Below are 13,494 nucleotides of genomic sequence, written 5' to 3'. Positions count from 1 at the left end.
GCAGTAAAGTCACATCCAGTGCCCCTGTATTTTAAGCATATTTCAGAAAGCCTGCTACAAACCCACTTTTTTTTTTTTTTAAACATTGCCAGCAGGACTTTCAATTCCAACACTTATTTTTAAATGCCCTCTCATCTTTAAGATGTCAGTACTATAAAATTTCCTGAATACTTATTCCACACAAACAAGTTTCAGTAGAACTCTTAGATGCCAGGTATACTTGGGACTGAACAGCACAGCACATCTGTTAACACAAAACCCAGCCTTAAGCATGTTTTTGACTGTGCGGCTGTACCAGTGTGGAACAACCTCAGGACAGCAAACTCCCTGTTGGACAAAGGACCTGAACACTCAAGACAACCCCTTTAATTCTTTAAGATGAGGGGAGCTTACTATGTAAAATTTAGAGTTACTGGTGTTTGGGAACATTTTATTTTGTACATGACAAGATTTTACACCAAGTCAGTTAAATAATACAAATTTACATTCATGAGGAATGTTTTAGAAAAGTCAACTTAAAAAAAATCTCCTCTGCCCTTAACCCCCACACCATCCCTCAACCTCTTACAGCGGAAAAAAACAAAACCTAATTCACATCCCTTCCTAGCCCTCCAATGCAGGATGGTAGGCAAGTGCAGTTTACAGTTCATCTTTCACATCTGTGGATTCCTGTGGAGACAAACAAGAGAATCAGAACATTGCTTTTTCAAAGTGCAAAAGGTTACAAAAGCTGTTTCAGATGAACTGAAAGACTGCTGATACTTCCCAAAGCACTAACAGAAGTGATATAACTTCTGAAGAGACATTGAAAAAACAAAACTTCAGTCCACTCAAATTTAGTTTACTATCTTTAATACTTTAAGTTACCTTTCAGGGATAGTATTAGTAAACATCCCATAACTTTGCTCCCTTATTTATTGCTATCACACGGGTTATACTACTCTGTAAATGCAGTAGTGATAGCATCAAAACTAATATAATTATTTACAATACGGTAAGTATTGTTCTTCAATGTATTCTTCCGTGATCTGACAGATAGTAGTAGGCAAATACATCTCTAAAAGCTTTGTATTTTTATTAGTCTCAAGATGTACTGCTACAGGACTCTTCCAAAAGCAGCCTAAGCAAGCAGGTCCAGTCAGGACTTCACAGTAACTTACAAGTTAACATCACTGAGAAACCACAGTACTTGATGGCCAATTTGTTGAGACTACTGCCCACAAGCTGTGGAAAGTGAAAAGGTAATAGGAAGCTCATGGTAAGCGATTTACTACTACTTTTTGCCACAGGGCACTCATTACAATATCTTTAACTTAATTTAGCTCCAAACCCTGAATACACCTGTTTTTTTCTTCTTATAAAGAAACTTGATACGGAATAAAGATTTGTGCAGTAGGTGTTTTTCCAAGCTTTTCTTGGAGGGAAAACCCTTTACACTGACAGCTATGGTCACAGAACGCTAGGTGAAGAAATCTGTTGTCAGGAAGCACCAGGTAAAGCTGCACATAGATATAAAAGAATGAAGAATAATCAAACTTGAGATCTTACCTTCTGTGTTTCACTGTCTTCAGCATCAGCATCCACCTCTTCTTCTTCTTGCTCTGCCTCCTCAGCTGCATCTTCAGGCTCTTCAGGTTCTTCTTCCACCTGTGGGAAGGTCATAAACACCTCACTATGCATTCAAAGTTTTGCTTACAATGTTTGCTAGTTACAGACTAGCTAAATACAGGCTATGGTACTATCAGTTCATAACGTGCTCCAGGTTACCTGAAGGAGAAACTGGATTCTCTTTTGCACTAATACATTATTGTATTTCCCCTAGCAGAATACCAGCCTAAGTTCTTGCACAGCATCGAGGGAAGACCTATACTCAACTTATGAATTTCTCCATTTGTGAAGTGGGCACATGCATCTATCTTGCCCCTAATTTATTCCCATAGAACCACCACTTAAAGACAGCAATACTTGAAAAGAGCATAATGGAAGAGTAGAATCCCACTCAACTGCAAAGAGCAGTGGCAGTGGAAGAGGATACAAGCACGAAAGGCTCATCAGCTCATCACTTTCCCAGACAGAAACTTGGATCAGGCTCCTGACACCACTTCAGTATAGGAAACTAGGTACATATGCAAATCTACACCACTGCAGTTACATCTTAATAGATTTAAATATCTACTTCATCAGTTACAAGTTGTTGGCAACTAACCTTTGCATCCAGGTCAATGTTTAGACTCAAACGAAGCATCCTTTCTATTCTGTCTCCATATTCTTTGGTGTCTGGTAACATATATCCTGATCTCAAAGTTGCAGTTTCGAACAGTACCACTGCAAGATCTGAAACTGTTTTGTCATCTTCATTTTCCTAATATGGAAGCACAAAAAAACCCACAAACACAGCTGTTAATTAGGCTGCACTGACAGCTTTGCAGTCAGCATTTCACTACTGTTACTTATTTACCTTAACTCGCCTCAGCATGTCTTTGATCAGTGGATGCCTGGGGTTTATTTCAAATGTCTTCTTTTGGCTAGCATAGTAACTGGAAAGAATAGAAGAAACAGGAATAGTCACATCATTAAGTTTTGAAGAATGGGACCCAGGTACCCCTTTAAACTCAAGAACACTGAGTAACCTTGTTACCCCCCCATCCCTGCTTCAGTATTAGTGATCCTCTAAAAATACAAGTTATTGTGATAGTTCATCTTTTGTCACCAAATGACAGATGCAAATACTACTGACAAGTATTGAGAAGTATTGCTCAGTAAGCAGACTTTTACCTAACAGGCTTTGAAACAGTGACTATTATAGAGGTTGCAGCTTATTTAGAAATGACCTTAAATTATGGAGGATCATTTGAACCACATGGAAGCTTCTTGTGCCCACACCAACCAAGATTTATCAACTGCATTTCACATTTGCTGCTATCTGAAAGCTTACTTTGTAGATATGTCCTTCCCAGTTTGGTAAGCTTGAGCTTTCATGATTCTTTCCATGTTACCAGACCATCCATACTGACTAGCCACAAGTGCACATGGAGACTGGGTTAAACGTTGAGAGAGCACAGCTTTTTCAATCTGCAGAAAAAAGCCTCGATATTAATTCAAGGAACAACTCTTCAAGGGAATTAAACAGCTCAAATTTGCTACCACCACATGGCCACTTCAGTATTTTATGAAAGCTCTAAGGTGACATTCTAACTCACTGCCTTCCTGAAGTAAAGGTGTTAAAACACTTCTTTATCCAGAGAAGAACAGACCAAGAAGTTATAGTCAGCTCCACATCCCCAGAATTTGCAAGGCTTTGTATGAACAAGAGCAGCATTTACAAACAAGCATTAAATATTTCTAACCTTGTCCTTCAGGGCTTTGTCTTTCATCCAGTTCAAGAGTGGTTCAAATTCCTTTTCCAGGGCTTCTCGACTCTCCTTAGATTTTTCACTTTCTTCAAACTTAACGCCTTCTTTTGCTACGTTCTGAAACCTCTTGCCATCAAATTCTGGCAGAGCTTGAATACAGTATTCATCTACAGGTTCAGTCAGGTAGATCACTTCGTAGCCCTTTTTCAGAAGACGTTCAACAAACGGTGAGGACTCAGCCTATAATGAGGACAGACCAAGATACCAGTTTAACACTGATACCAGCAGCTACTGAGAATTGTACTGCTATTTTACAAATATTAACACAAGGAAAACTGAACTGTAGTAACATGACCATGGCTACACCACGCTTTACAGCAAGTACAGGCAGTTCACGATGTTTATTGTACCATAAAACCATAGCAGTAATATTTTTTTCCTTCCCTGCTCACTTACCTCCTTTCTGCTGGCACCTGCCATGAAATATATTTTGTCTTGTTTCTCTTTCATTCTTTCCACATACTGGTCAAGGCTTGTAAGGTTACTTTCATGATGAGAGGACTGGAAGCGAAGAAGTTTAGCCAGTCGTGTACGATTGGAGTGATCCTCAATAACTCCCAGCTTGACATTAGTACCAAACTCTTTCCAGAAGGTGTCATTGTATTTTTCCTCTGCAATTTTCTTGATCATATCAAGAGTTTTACGAACAAGTTTCTTTCTGATCACCTAGAAAAAGCAGTAATACAGAGTTGCAGCAATGTGCAATTGAAAGATCCCTCAATTCAGCCTCACTGCAAAGAACGGGATCAGGACACTCAAGTGTTCTGACTTAAACAAAACTAGTCTGAAAACAGCAATGCTTGGTTACCAATACTTTACTTTCACACTCCTAACAATATTTAAAACAGTTAAGATTTAGATGGTAAGTGTCTTGACTTATCTACTTACTCACTTTGGATGTGCCCCCAATTAAAGACAGGACCAACTATCTTACCTTTAACAATTTATGCTGCTGAAGTGTTTCACGAGATACATTCAGAGGAAGATCATCAGAATCCACCTAATTGAAGAAGAAATTTTCTAAGTATAGCTAGCAGCATTTGGAAATAAAAATTAAGTCTTACTTACTTTTTTTTTTTTTTAATACTTACAACACCTTTAACGAAGTTAAGGTATTTGGGCATCATGTCATGGAAGTCATCAGTGATGAACACTCTTCGAACATACAGCTGAATTACAGAAAGAACAATGATCAGGTTATGGATTATTGTTTTTTAAACAGAAAACCATAGCAATAATCACTTGCTTGTCTTACCTTAATGAAATCACTTTTTTTAGATCCATATTCATCAAACAAGCCACGTGGAGCAGAATTAGGAACAAACAAGATTGATTTGAAAGTGACTTCCCCTTCAGCAGTGAAGTGGATGTAAGCCATTGGATCATCATGTTCCTGTGAAGTGAAATCTCATTTAAGTCTATGTTGGCAAAGTATTGGCAAGTCAGTTCTTCTATTTATAAGATGAATTTGCAAGTTATTACATAATTAAGCTACCTAACCATGATTTAAAGAACCAAAGTTTCTAGATTCTACTGAGTTACTCGCACAGAAGATATCTTCTAAGAACTACTAGATGCTTCCCTTTTTTAAAGCCAACCAAGGCGATGCCAAGACCACAGTAAGATATTCTTAAGTCATATTAAGACTGTCTTTACTTGTAAATAGGGTTTTGTAGAAACACACAGTTTCTTCCTATCATGTACAACACAAACACAGACGCTCTTAAACTACATTAAAATTTCCCTGTCAGTTTTTTAAATTTCTCTCTGGAGAAGAGAGCAGCTCCTAGCTGAATGCTACACCTCACAGAAAAAACTTTCAGTTCAGTCCTCTTCCTGGCAGCAATTTATTCTTAAGAACAAAGCACTCAGTGTTGTTTACACAACAAAAAAATACTACAGCAAGCCTACTGCTTTGGAAGAGTTTTGAAGCTTACAGCTTACCTTGGAAAAGGTTTTGTAAAAAGCTTTGTATTCATCTTCTTCAACTTCTTTAGACGGTCTCTGCCAGATTGGTTTTATGTCATTCATGAGCTCCCAATCCCAGACAGTCTTTTCAACCTAGGCATGTAAACACAAGAATAAAGATGCGTTCTTTAATTCAGGTTTTGAGTCCATTACAGAATCTCCACTGAGGATAAAGTCCTAAAACAGCATTAGAAAAATACGCATTTCTAATCAACAAACTAAATTAGAGAGTGGCCTGGATAATGTCAAAAAATGTATGTATTAGCAATAAGCACATGGCAACAGAACGCAAGTCCACACTTCAGTGTACCCTGTGCACATTTCATATTCACTCAAGTGTCATGATTACTCTTCCTCTACCACACTGAAAAAGACATCCCAGCAAAGACTATGTTCAATTTAAACCACTCAGTTTCTGTTTATTTAATCCAGTACTGCTTTGAGAAGCTCACTGTATAAACCTTAAGAATGTAGTAGGGCCGGCGGGCTCCCTGCCTGTAGTAGGGCCGGCGGGCTCCCTGCCTGTAGTAGGGCCGGCGGGCTCCCTGCCTGTAGTAGGGCCGGCGGGCTCCCTGCCTGTAGTAGGGCCGGCGGGCTCCCTGCCTGTAGTAGGGCCGGCGGGCTCCCTGCCTGTAGTAGGGCCGGCGGGCTCCCTGCCTGTAGTAGGGCCGGCGGGCTCCCTGCCTGTAGTAGGGCCGGCGGGCTCCCTGCCTGTAGTAGGGCCGGCGGGCTCCCTGCCTGTAGTAGGGCCGGCGGGCTCCCTGCCTGTAGTAGGGCCGGCGGGCTCCCTGCCTGTAGTAGGGCCGGCGGGCTCCCTGCCTGTAGTAGGGCCGGCGGGCTCCCTGCCTGTAGTAGGGCCGGCGGGCTCCCTGCCTGTAGTAGGGCCGGCGGGCTCCCTGCCTGTAGTAGGGCCGGCGGGCTCCCTGCCTGTAGTAGGGCCGGCGGGCTCCCTGCCTGTAGTAGGGCCGGCGGGCTCCCTGCCTGTAGTAGGGCCGGCGGGCTCCCTGCCTGTAGTAGGGCCGGCGGGCTCCCTGCCTGTAGTAGGGCCGGCGGGCTCCCTGCCTGTAGTAGGGCCGGCGGGCTCCCTGCCTGTAGTAGGGCCGGCGGGCTCCCTGCCTGTAGTAGGGCCGGCGGGCTCCCTGCCTGTAGTAGGGCCGGCGGGCTCCCTGCCTGTAGTAGGGCCGGCGGGCTCCCTGCCTGTAGTAGGGCCGGCGGGCTCCCTGCCTGTAGTAGGGCCGGCGGGCTCCCTGCCTGTAGTAGGGCCGGCGGGCTCCCTGCCTGTAGTAGGGCCGGCGGGCTCCCTGCCTGTAGTAGGGCCGGCGGGCTCCCTGCCTGTAGTAGGGCCGGCGGGCTCCCTGCCTGTAGTAGGGCCGGCGGGCTCCCTGCCTGTAGTAGGGCCGGCGGGCTCCCTGCCTGTAGTAGGGCCGGCGGGCTCCCTGCCTGTAGTAGGGCCGGCGGGCTCCCTGCCTGTAGTAGGGCCGGCGGGCTCCCTGCCTGTAGTAGGGCCGGCGGGCTCCCTGCCTGTAGTAGGGCCGGCGGGCTCCCTGCCTGTAGTAGGGCCGGCGTAGAGTGAGACTGTTTGCAAACACTCCTCTAGAAGACTATGAAAGCTGTTGAATATCTGACATGACTTAGAAGACCGCATGTAGTCTGAAACAGCTTACCTTCTTCGTTTTTGGCTTCTTCTCCTCCTCTTCTTCTTCCACTGCAGCTTCATCGTCATCTGTTTCTTCCTTCTCTTTTGCTTCCTCTTCTTCTACAGGTTCTTCAACAGTCTCTGTCTAAGTAGACATTTCAAAGTGGTGTTTAGACTACTTACTAGAAGTACCTGCCAGGTAACTATTCTCTCAAGTGGCCTAAATCATCCAAGTTAAAGTAGTGCTGAGAGATTGATTGCCTGTTGCAACCATTTCCCCACAGACGTGTTTTTTCAGTCACATTTTTCATGACCACATGCTATCCTTCGCTACTCTGGTACACTGTACTTAAAATTTAAGTTCTTCATAGCTTTACAGTTCACCTTTACCAAAACACCAACTTTAATCAGACTGGGTGATGTCAAGTTAGTGCTACACCAAGAAAAACATTGCAAGAACAATCCTTAAAGTTAAAATGCTGCCCAATATTTAGAATGCCTAACCATGCTTCAGAGCTTATCAAAGCTTCCAGATACCAATTGAAGCATGTGAAATAAAGATTCCTTCCTAGTATTTTTCAGTTTTGCTTCTTTGGGTAAAGAAAGTTGAGTTAATACAACCAAGTTTCTTCAAAGTTTGTGATCTTAGCACAAGTTTGTTCCTTTAGTAGTAAGTAACTAGCAAAATACTAGCCAGTTCTTCCTTTCTACTAAATCTGAGTAGCCAAAACCAGTAAAAATTTAGAAAGTTAGACTAGTAAAAATTCTATACTATGCCCTCCTTCTTGAAGTATCTGGCCCTTGAAAGACCCTGAGCTATGAAATACAGCTCAGCGTACAATGCTCTGTTGAATGCACTTACCTTGCTGCTCCACACATATATGGGGAAGTTGATGAACTGTGAGTATTTCTTGACAAGGTTTTTAACAGTATCCAACTCAAGATAGTCAGATGCTTCTTCCTTCAAGACAAGGCTAGAAGAAAATACACAAGTAAGAGTGTTGGACTAGTAGTTTAAAGTAGTCTCACTGGAGGAAACTCATCTTTCCACTATTGCAGCTCTAGTGACCCAAAATTATTCCAGTGCAGCTCAACTAGCAAATATTCAGCTATTCCTTCAAAAACTGAATCTCTATTAAGACTACTTCAATCAGATGGCATCACTTTTTTTAAACAATTGGGGGCATAACAACACCTGTAAATCAAAACAAAGGCCTCAAATTAACAGTGATCAGGACCTTGATGCATTCTGACTTCATTTGGACCCAGAGGACCAAGACAAACGTTTTCCTTCCACTGAGTATCATTGGCATGCCAATGCCCTACCTTTCAGTAGAAAGAAGTCCTGAAAATGACTGAAGGGCTCCTCTAAGCCCAGATCAAAGAAACTTATGTGCACATGAAAGTGGAAAAAAAAAATAGGGCTGTCAAACTACATCTAACTTCAAAGTCGCATCAGACCAGTCTGACTGGTGTCTTAACAGTCACCTGTTTCTGAGAGAAGGCTCTACAACCCTGTAGACATTGTTGTACCACAACTGCATCAAGAAATTGAATGAATCTACAGTCTGTTAAAATCTGAAGTTGCTTGCAAACAGTTAGTTGGCAGTAAGCTCATTGATTTTTTTCATTCATCTAACAGAATAAAGAACTGTATCACTACATTACCAGTCCACATTCTGCATGCAGTTAATAGTTTGGAGGTTTCTATTGAACTGAAAACATCCATACTCCAAGAATCAAATGCTACATGTAGTCACAATGCCAAAGTCATCCACATATTCCAGTGAGGAAGATTTATCTACAAAACATTTATTTTTTCCAAGGAAACTTAATACTTACGTTATGGTTGTGCCACGTCCTAAAGTGTTTCCTCTTGGGTCATCAATCACAGAGAATTCATTTGAGTCTGATTCCCAGATGTGCTGGGTATCATTGTTGTGTTTTGATGTGACAATAACTCTGTCTGCTACTAAGAAGGCAGAATAAAAGCCAACACCGAACTGACCAATTAACTCAGATGTTGACTGGCTATCATCCTGCATTTCGGTCATCTTGTTTAAGAATTCACTTGTACCAGACTTCGCAATGGTACCCAGGTTTTTAATCAACTCCTCTTTTGTCATGCCAATACCCGTATCTGTAACGTGAAGCATGTTCTTCTCTTTGTCACACTAAAAAAGAAAGAAAAAGATTAAGTTTGACTTTATTTTAAATCTCACTACCTAATACACTTATCACGGAAGAGTATTAAGGAGACTTGATCCTAACATAGTCCTAATTTGTATTTGCATCAGTATTAGGCAATAAATTGAATACCCTAATGATACTGTCTTCTTACATTCCTGCCACTGCTCTTCAGTAAGAGACGATGTAGACGATATATCTGACATTTCTTACCTTGATTTTGACAGTGAGCTCCTCATTACCAGCAAGAGCATTTTCATCAGTCAAGGATATTAACCGTATCTTATCTAAAGCATCCGAAGCATTTGAAATAAGCTCCCTCAGGAAAATCTGAAACAGAATCCAGTTGTCAGGAATTCAAGAACACACATGAACAGTTCTAGCATGTTCTACTGATACAGGTACTAACCTCTTTATTTTTATATAAAGAATTGATGATAAGTTTCATCATCCTGTTAACTTCTGCTTGAAACGCAAACTTCTCAGATTTTTCTCTAATTTCTTTAATCTGGGATGCATTTAGGCCATCTAGCTGGATAGCTTCTTCCTCTCTGTAAGAATAATGAAAAACTGTCAAATAACCCTGCCTACGTACAGTTTCCACTAATTGTCTAGCACCCACAACAATGGTCTAACTAGAGAAACAGTAACTTTAAACCACTGACACTGATAGCCCAAATGTGGTGACCAAATGAGATCTGTGAGACTTGCTATCGTCAACTGCCTAACCACAATCTAAAATGCAAGTGAAAGTCCATGACTGCAAGTAAGACTATTTTATTATGAAGTTGAGGGAAAAACAGAGGCATATTACAACTGCTGCAATGCTCGATGTGAGGTACACATCTGAGGATCTGAAGCAGTTCATTGGTGTAGAGCTATTCAACCAGTGGGCACTAACCTGCCACATGCAGTTATGTGCAAGAATAACCCCTATTTATTTATTGGTTCTTGTAGTACTACTGATATTGGACAAAACCAAGTTGAAAACTTCTGAGTCCGAGTCTTCAGGCTCACCTCTCTATAAAAGGCAACAATCTTTTCATATATTTTATTTTTAACATCTGACTGGGTTTCTTTTTGCGTGTTACACCCCCACACCCCACGCTCTGCCAGTTTAAGCATGCCTGATACCAAAACCGATTTTTTTTTTTTTGAACGCGAGAGAACCTCCTGATGCTTTAAAAGCCGCTTACCCAGCACCCCACGCCTACTAACCTCTGAACAACTTCATCGTCGGTCCGGGACCCTTCCCTGCTTTTCCCCAAGTCATCCTCCACCGTTGCATCCACATCCACCTCCTCGGCGCTAACGGACGCTGGACAGGACGAGACGGGCAGCAAGCTGAGCCCCTGGGAGTGCCCTTACACAAATTACCAGCCCCCCACCCCCACCCCCATGCCCTGCACCCCCACCACCTCCTGGGGGGGTGAAAAACGCCCAGACCCGCACGCAGGCGCCCCCCCCACCCGCCATGAGCAGGCCCAGCGCCCCCCCCCCCCACACCCCACACCCCCCCTCCCCTCAGCCTCCGCCGCCAGAAGGTTCCAGAAGGCGGCCGCCCTGAGGGGCTGTGTGTGGTGGGGGGGCACTCACCGGCCAGCAGCAGCAGCGCGCAGCCCAGAGCGAGCGCCCAGGCCGACCTCATGGCGGAGACGAGCACGGCCCAGCCCTCCCCAGCCGGCCCCGCCGCCGCCGATGCCGCTGGCGCAGCCGCGTCCCTCCCCCTCCGCCTTATCAACGGCGCCCCCGCCGCAGCGCGAGGGGGGCAGCCGGCGGCCGGCCAATGGCGGCGCCCCACGCCAAACACGCCGCCAATGGCGAGCCGGCAGGGGCGGGGCGCGCGGCGGCGGCCGCCAATCGCGGCTTTCCATGTGCGGTTTCCTGCGGACGGAGCGTGGCCGGCGCCGGTTGGCCGGGCGGCGTTGCGGACGGCCAATCGTTTGCGCGGAGGGGCTCAAGGGGCGGGGCCGGCGGCGGGTTTTCGACCAATCAGGCGTCGATGCTTGGCGCCCCGGCCGCGTGGGGCGCGGCCGCGGCCGGGCAGCGGTGACAGCGGCCCCGCGTGGGCAGCGCGGCCCCGACGGCTTCCGGGGACACCCGGGATGTTTACCGGGGACACGGTTGCCACGGGAACGGGAGCTTCCGGTCGTGGCGGCGCCGGCGGGCCTCTCCCGGCAGCCCCGAGGGCCTCCTCTTCCGCCCCTTGCTACTGGCGGGTGCGCGTGCGCGGTGGCGCCGCGCGGCATGCTGGGAGTTGTAGTCCTGAGGGGGGCACAAGGCGCCCCCTGGCGGCGCGGGGTGGGGCGGGGCCGTCATTACGGGGCTGTGAGGGGGGCTTGGGCTGGGCTCGGCTGCTCCTCACGCGGCCCTGAGAGGCGGTGTTCGTGGGGGTCACGGAGCCCTAGAGTCACTTAAAAAACAAAAAACAAAACAAAAACAACCAAACAAAATAAAAACTTGTAAAAGACCTTCGTGATCCTCACATCCAACCACTCACCCACCACAAACCCACCGCCGACCCGTGTCTCTAAGCACCGCGCCCACACATCCCCTGAACATCCCCAGGGCTGCCAACGCCACCACCTCCCTGGCAGCCTGTCCCGATCCCTGACCACCATTTTCGTGAAAAAATTCCTCCCGATACACAATTCCAACCTCCCTGGTACAAAAAGCAAGCTGGGATAAAACGAGCTGGGCGCTTGGCAGGTCCCCGTGCTTTCTAGCTTAGTGGTGCTCATCACAACAGCCACCCTCTTATTCTGACTCCTCAGCCTGCCCTTAGGGCTGTGGCATTGAGTGTGCCTGGAAGAAGGACGTCATTGTCAGCTCAAGGCTGAGAGCAATGGTTCCCTTCATGCCCGGGGGTCCCTGCCCGCTGCATGCTAGTGGTGCCCACCTCAGCTGCCACCACGAGTCACTGACATGGTGGGACCCACAAGCATGCACGTACCCGGCTCCTGCAGTGACGATGTCAGAGAATTTAACGTGAAAACCTGCTACAGTCTGTGAATTTGAGTAAAAGTAGGCCTCATGTTCAGAAGGCTGGATATTCCCATCCCTGACAGCTGACAAAGTGATCAAATCTAATGCACCTGTATGTCTATGTTAATAAGATACTTGAAGTGTCACGGCCTCATTTTGCCTTCCTGAGAAAGTTACTCTGCTGAAATGTCTGTGAGAATGACTAGGAAAATATGTCTAGGAGGGTTCAGTGCCAGGATTATATGTAAAAACCTGCCATGTTTTCATGAAGGCCTATTTGAACTCAGAGAATTACTTTACAAATACTTAATTGGAAGTACAGGTTTGTCACTCTCAAGCAGACGAAGTTTGTCTTTTCTAAAACTCACTAACAAGCAGTTTCATGATTTGATTTCCTAATAATGTGTATGTTCCTAGAGGGAGGTATGTTGCTCAATGACTGAATAGGCATTTAATGTTCATACATATTTGCAGAGTAAACTTATCTCCAACCTGCAGAACTCTTGCCTTAACACGTTTTGTGGCAGTTTCATTATAGTAGTTATTTTCTTGGCAGTGGAAAAATGTAATGCTTCATTGCAATCTTTTTGAACTTTGGCAGCTGGAGTAGCAGAAACGCAAACCAATTCTGTTGTTGACTATGCTAAACCAACAGAGATTTTAGATTAAGTTTGTTGAAATCCAAATCTTGTTGATTACTTTACTCATTATTATACGATATAGGTTTTAAAAATTTTTTACTTTTTGAAGGAGACATGAAATCTGATAAATTTGTTTCTATGCTTCGAATTTAGAGGTCAAGACTAGCCTTGTTTGCTGCATATCGATTACACTGTTTGCTTTCCTCAAAGCCCAGTTGTATTACGTAGCACAAAAGTGATAGGTAAGAATGAGGCAGCTGCATACTTATGCTCTCTCAAAGAAAGTTTCACCTCTTTACAAGGAGGTTGGCAATTGAAGAAAATAACTTCGATTGAATATTAAACTTCTAAAAACTGTTTATTGTAGCAATTTTAAAGCTACGAACATATCATCAAGTGAATGTTTTAAGCAAATCTCAGAATTTCCACTTAAATTTATTTAATTCATTCTTACTTTTTGCTTAAGAAAAATCAAAGGAGTTTTAAAAATCTTAGTTGTGCTGATATTCAAAAGAAGCCTGAATATCACCTTTCAGCTTTTAATACCAAAGTAAAGGTGTAACTGCTAAGACCTAACAGTGCTTCAGGATGAGAACTTAGCTACATCAAAGGCCCTGTAAAGCAATTCTACACACTCTTGATTGTGTGTATAATGACTGAAAGT

General features: G+C 44.6%; 1 protein-coding gene across 1 annotated transcript; it reads right to left on the bottom strand.

Annotated features, from left to right (window-relative positions):
- Positions 1-413: 413 nt before the first annotated feature.
- HSP90B1 (heat shock protein 90 beta family member 1) lies at positions 414-10,931 on the bottom strand. Its single transcript, XM_084305967.1, has 18 exons — positions 10,801-10,931; positions 10,423-10,522; positions 9,614-9,755; positions 9,418-9,534; positions 8,860-9,191; positions 7,880-7,991; positions 7,046-7,162; positions 5,358-5,474; positions 4,669-4,806; positions 4,505-4,582; positions 4,348-4,413; positions 3,810-4,079; positions 3,348-3,593; positions 2,936-3,072; positions 2,459-2,537; positions 2,207-2,362; positions 1,549-1,647; positions 414-669 (listed from the first exon to the last, which is right to left on the bottom strand). The coding sequence occupies exons 1-18, from the start codon at positions 10,850-10,852 to the stop codon at positions 640-642; spliced, it is 2,388 nt and encodes a 795-aa protein (XP_084162093.1). The 5' UTR covers positions 10,853-10,931; the 3' UTR covers positions 414-639.
- Between the last annotated feature and the right edge of the window lie 2,563 nt (positions 10,932-13,494).

This window comes from Netta rufina, assembly GCF_964035555.1.
Source record: "Netta rufina genome assembly, chromosome: 1".
Classification (NCBI taxonomy): Eukaryota; Metazoa; Chordata; class Aves; order Anseriformes; family Anatidae; genus Netta; species Netta rufina.
The sequence above is the reverse complement of the archived record's forward strand: the minus strand, read 5'-3'. Positions and strand labels throughout refer to the sequence as shown.

Coding starts and splice junctions, on each gene's coding strand:
- HSP90B1 (XM_084305967.1), bottom strand. CDS start 10,852: ATGAGGTCGGCCTGGGCGCTCGCTCTGGGCTGCGCGCTGCTGCTGCTG. Junction 7,163..7,879: donor TATATGTGTGGAGCAGCAAG/GTAAGTGCATTC, acceptor ATGTCTACTTAG/ACAGAGACTGTTGAAGAACC. Junction 2,538..2,935: donor GGGAAGGACATATCTACAAA/GTAAGCTTTCAG, acceptor TATTCTTTCCAG/TTACTATGCTAGCCAAAAGA.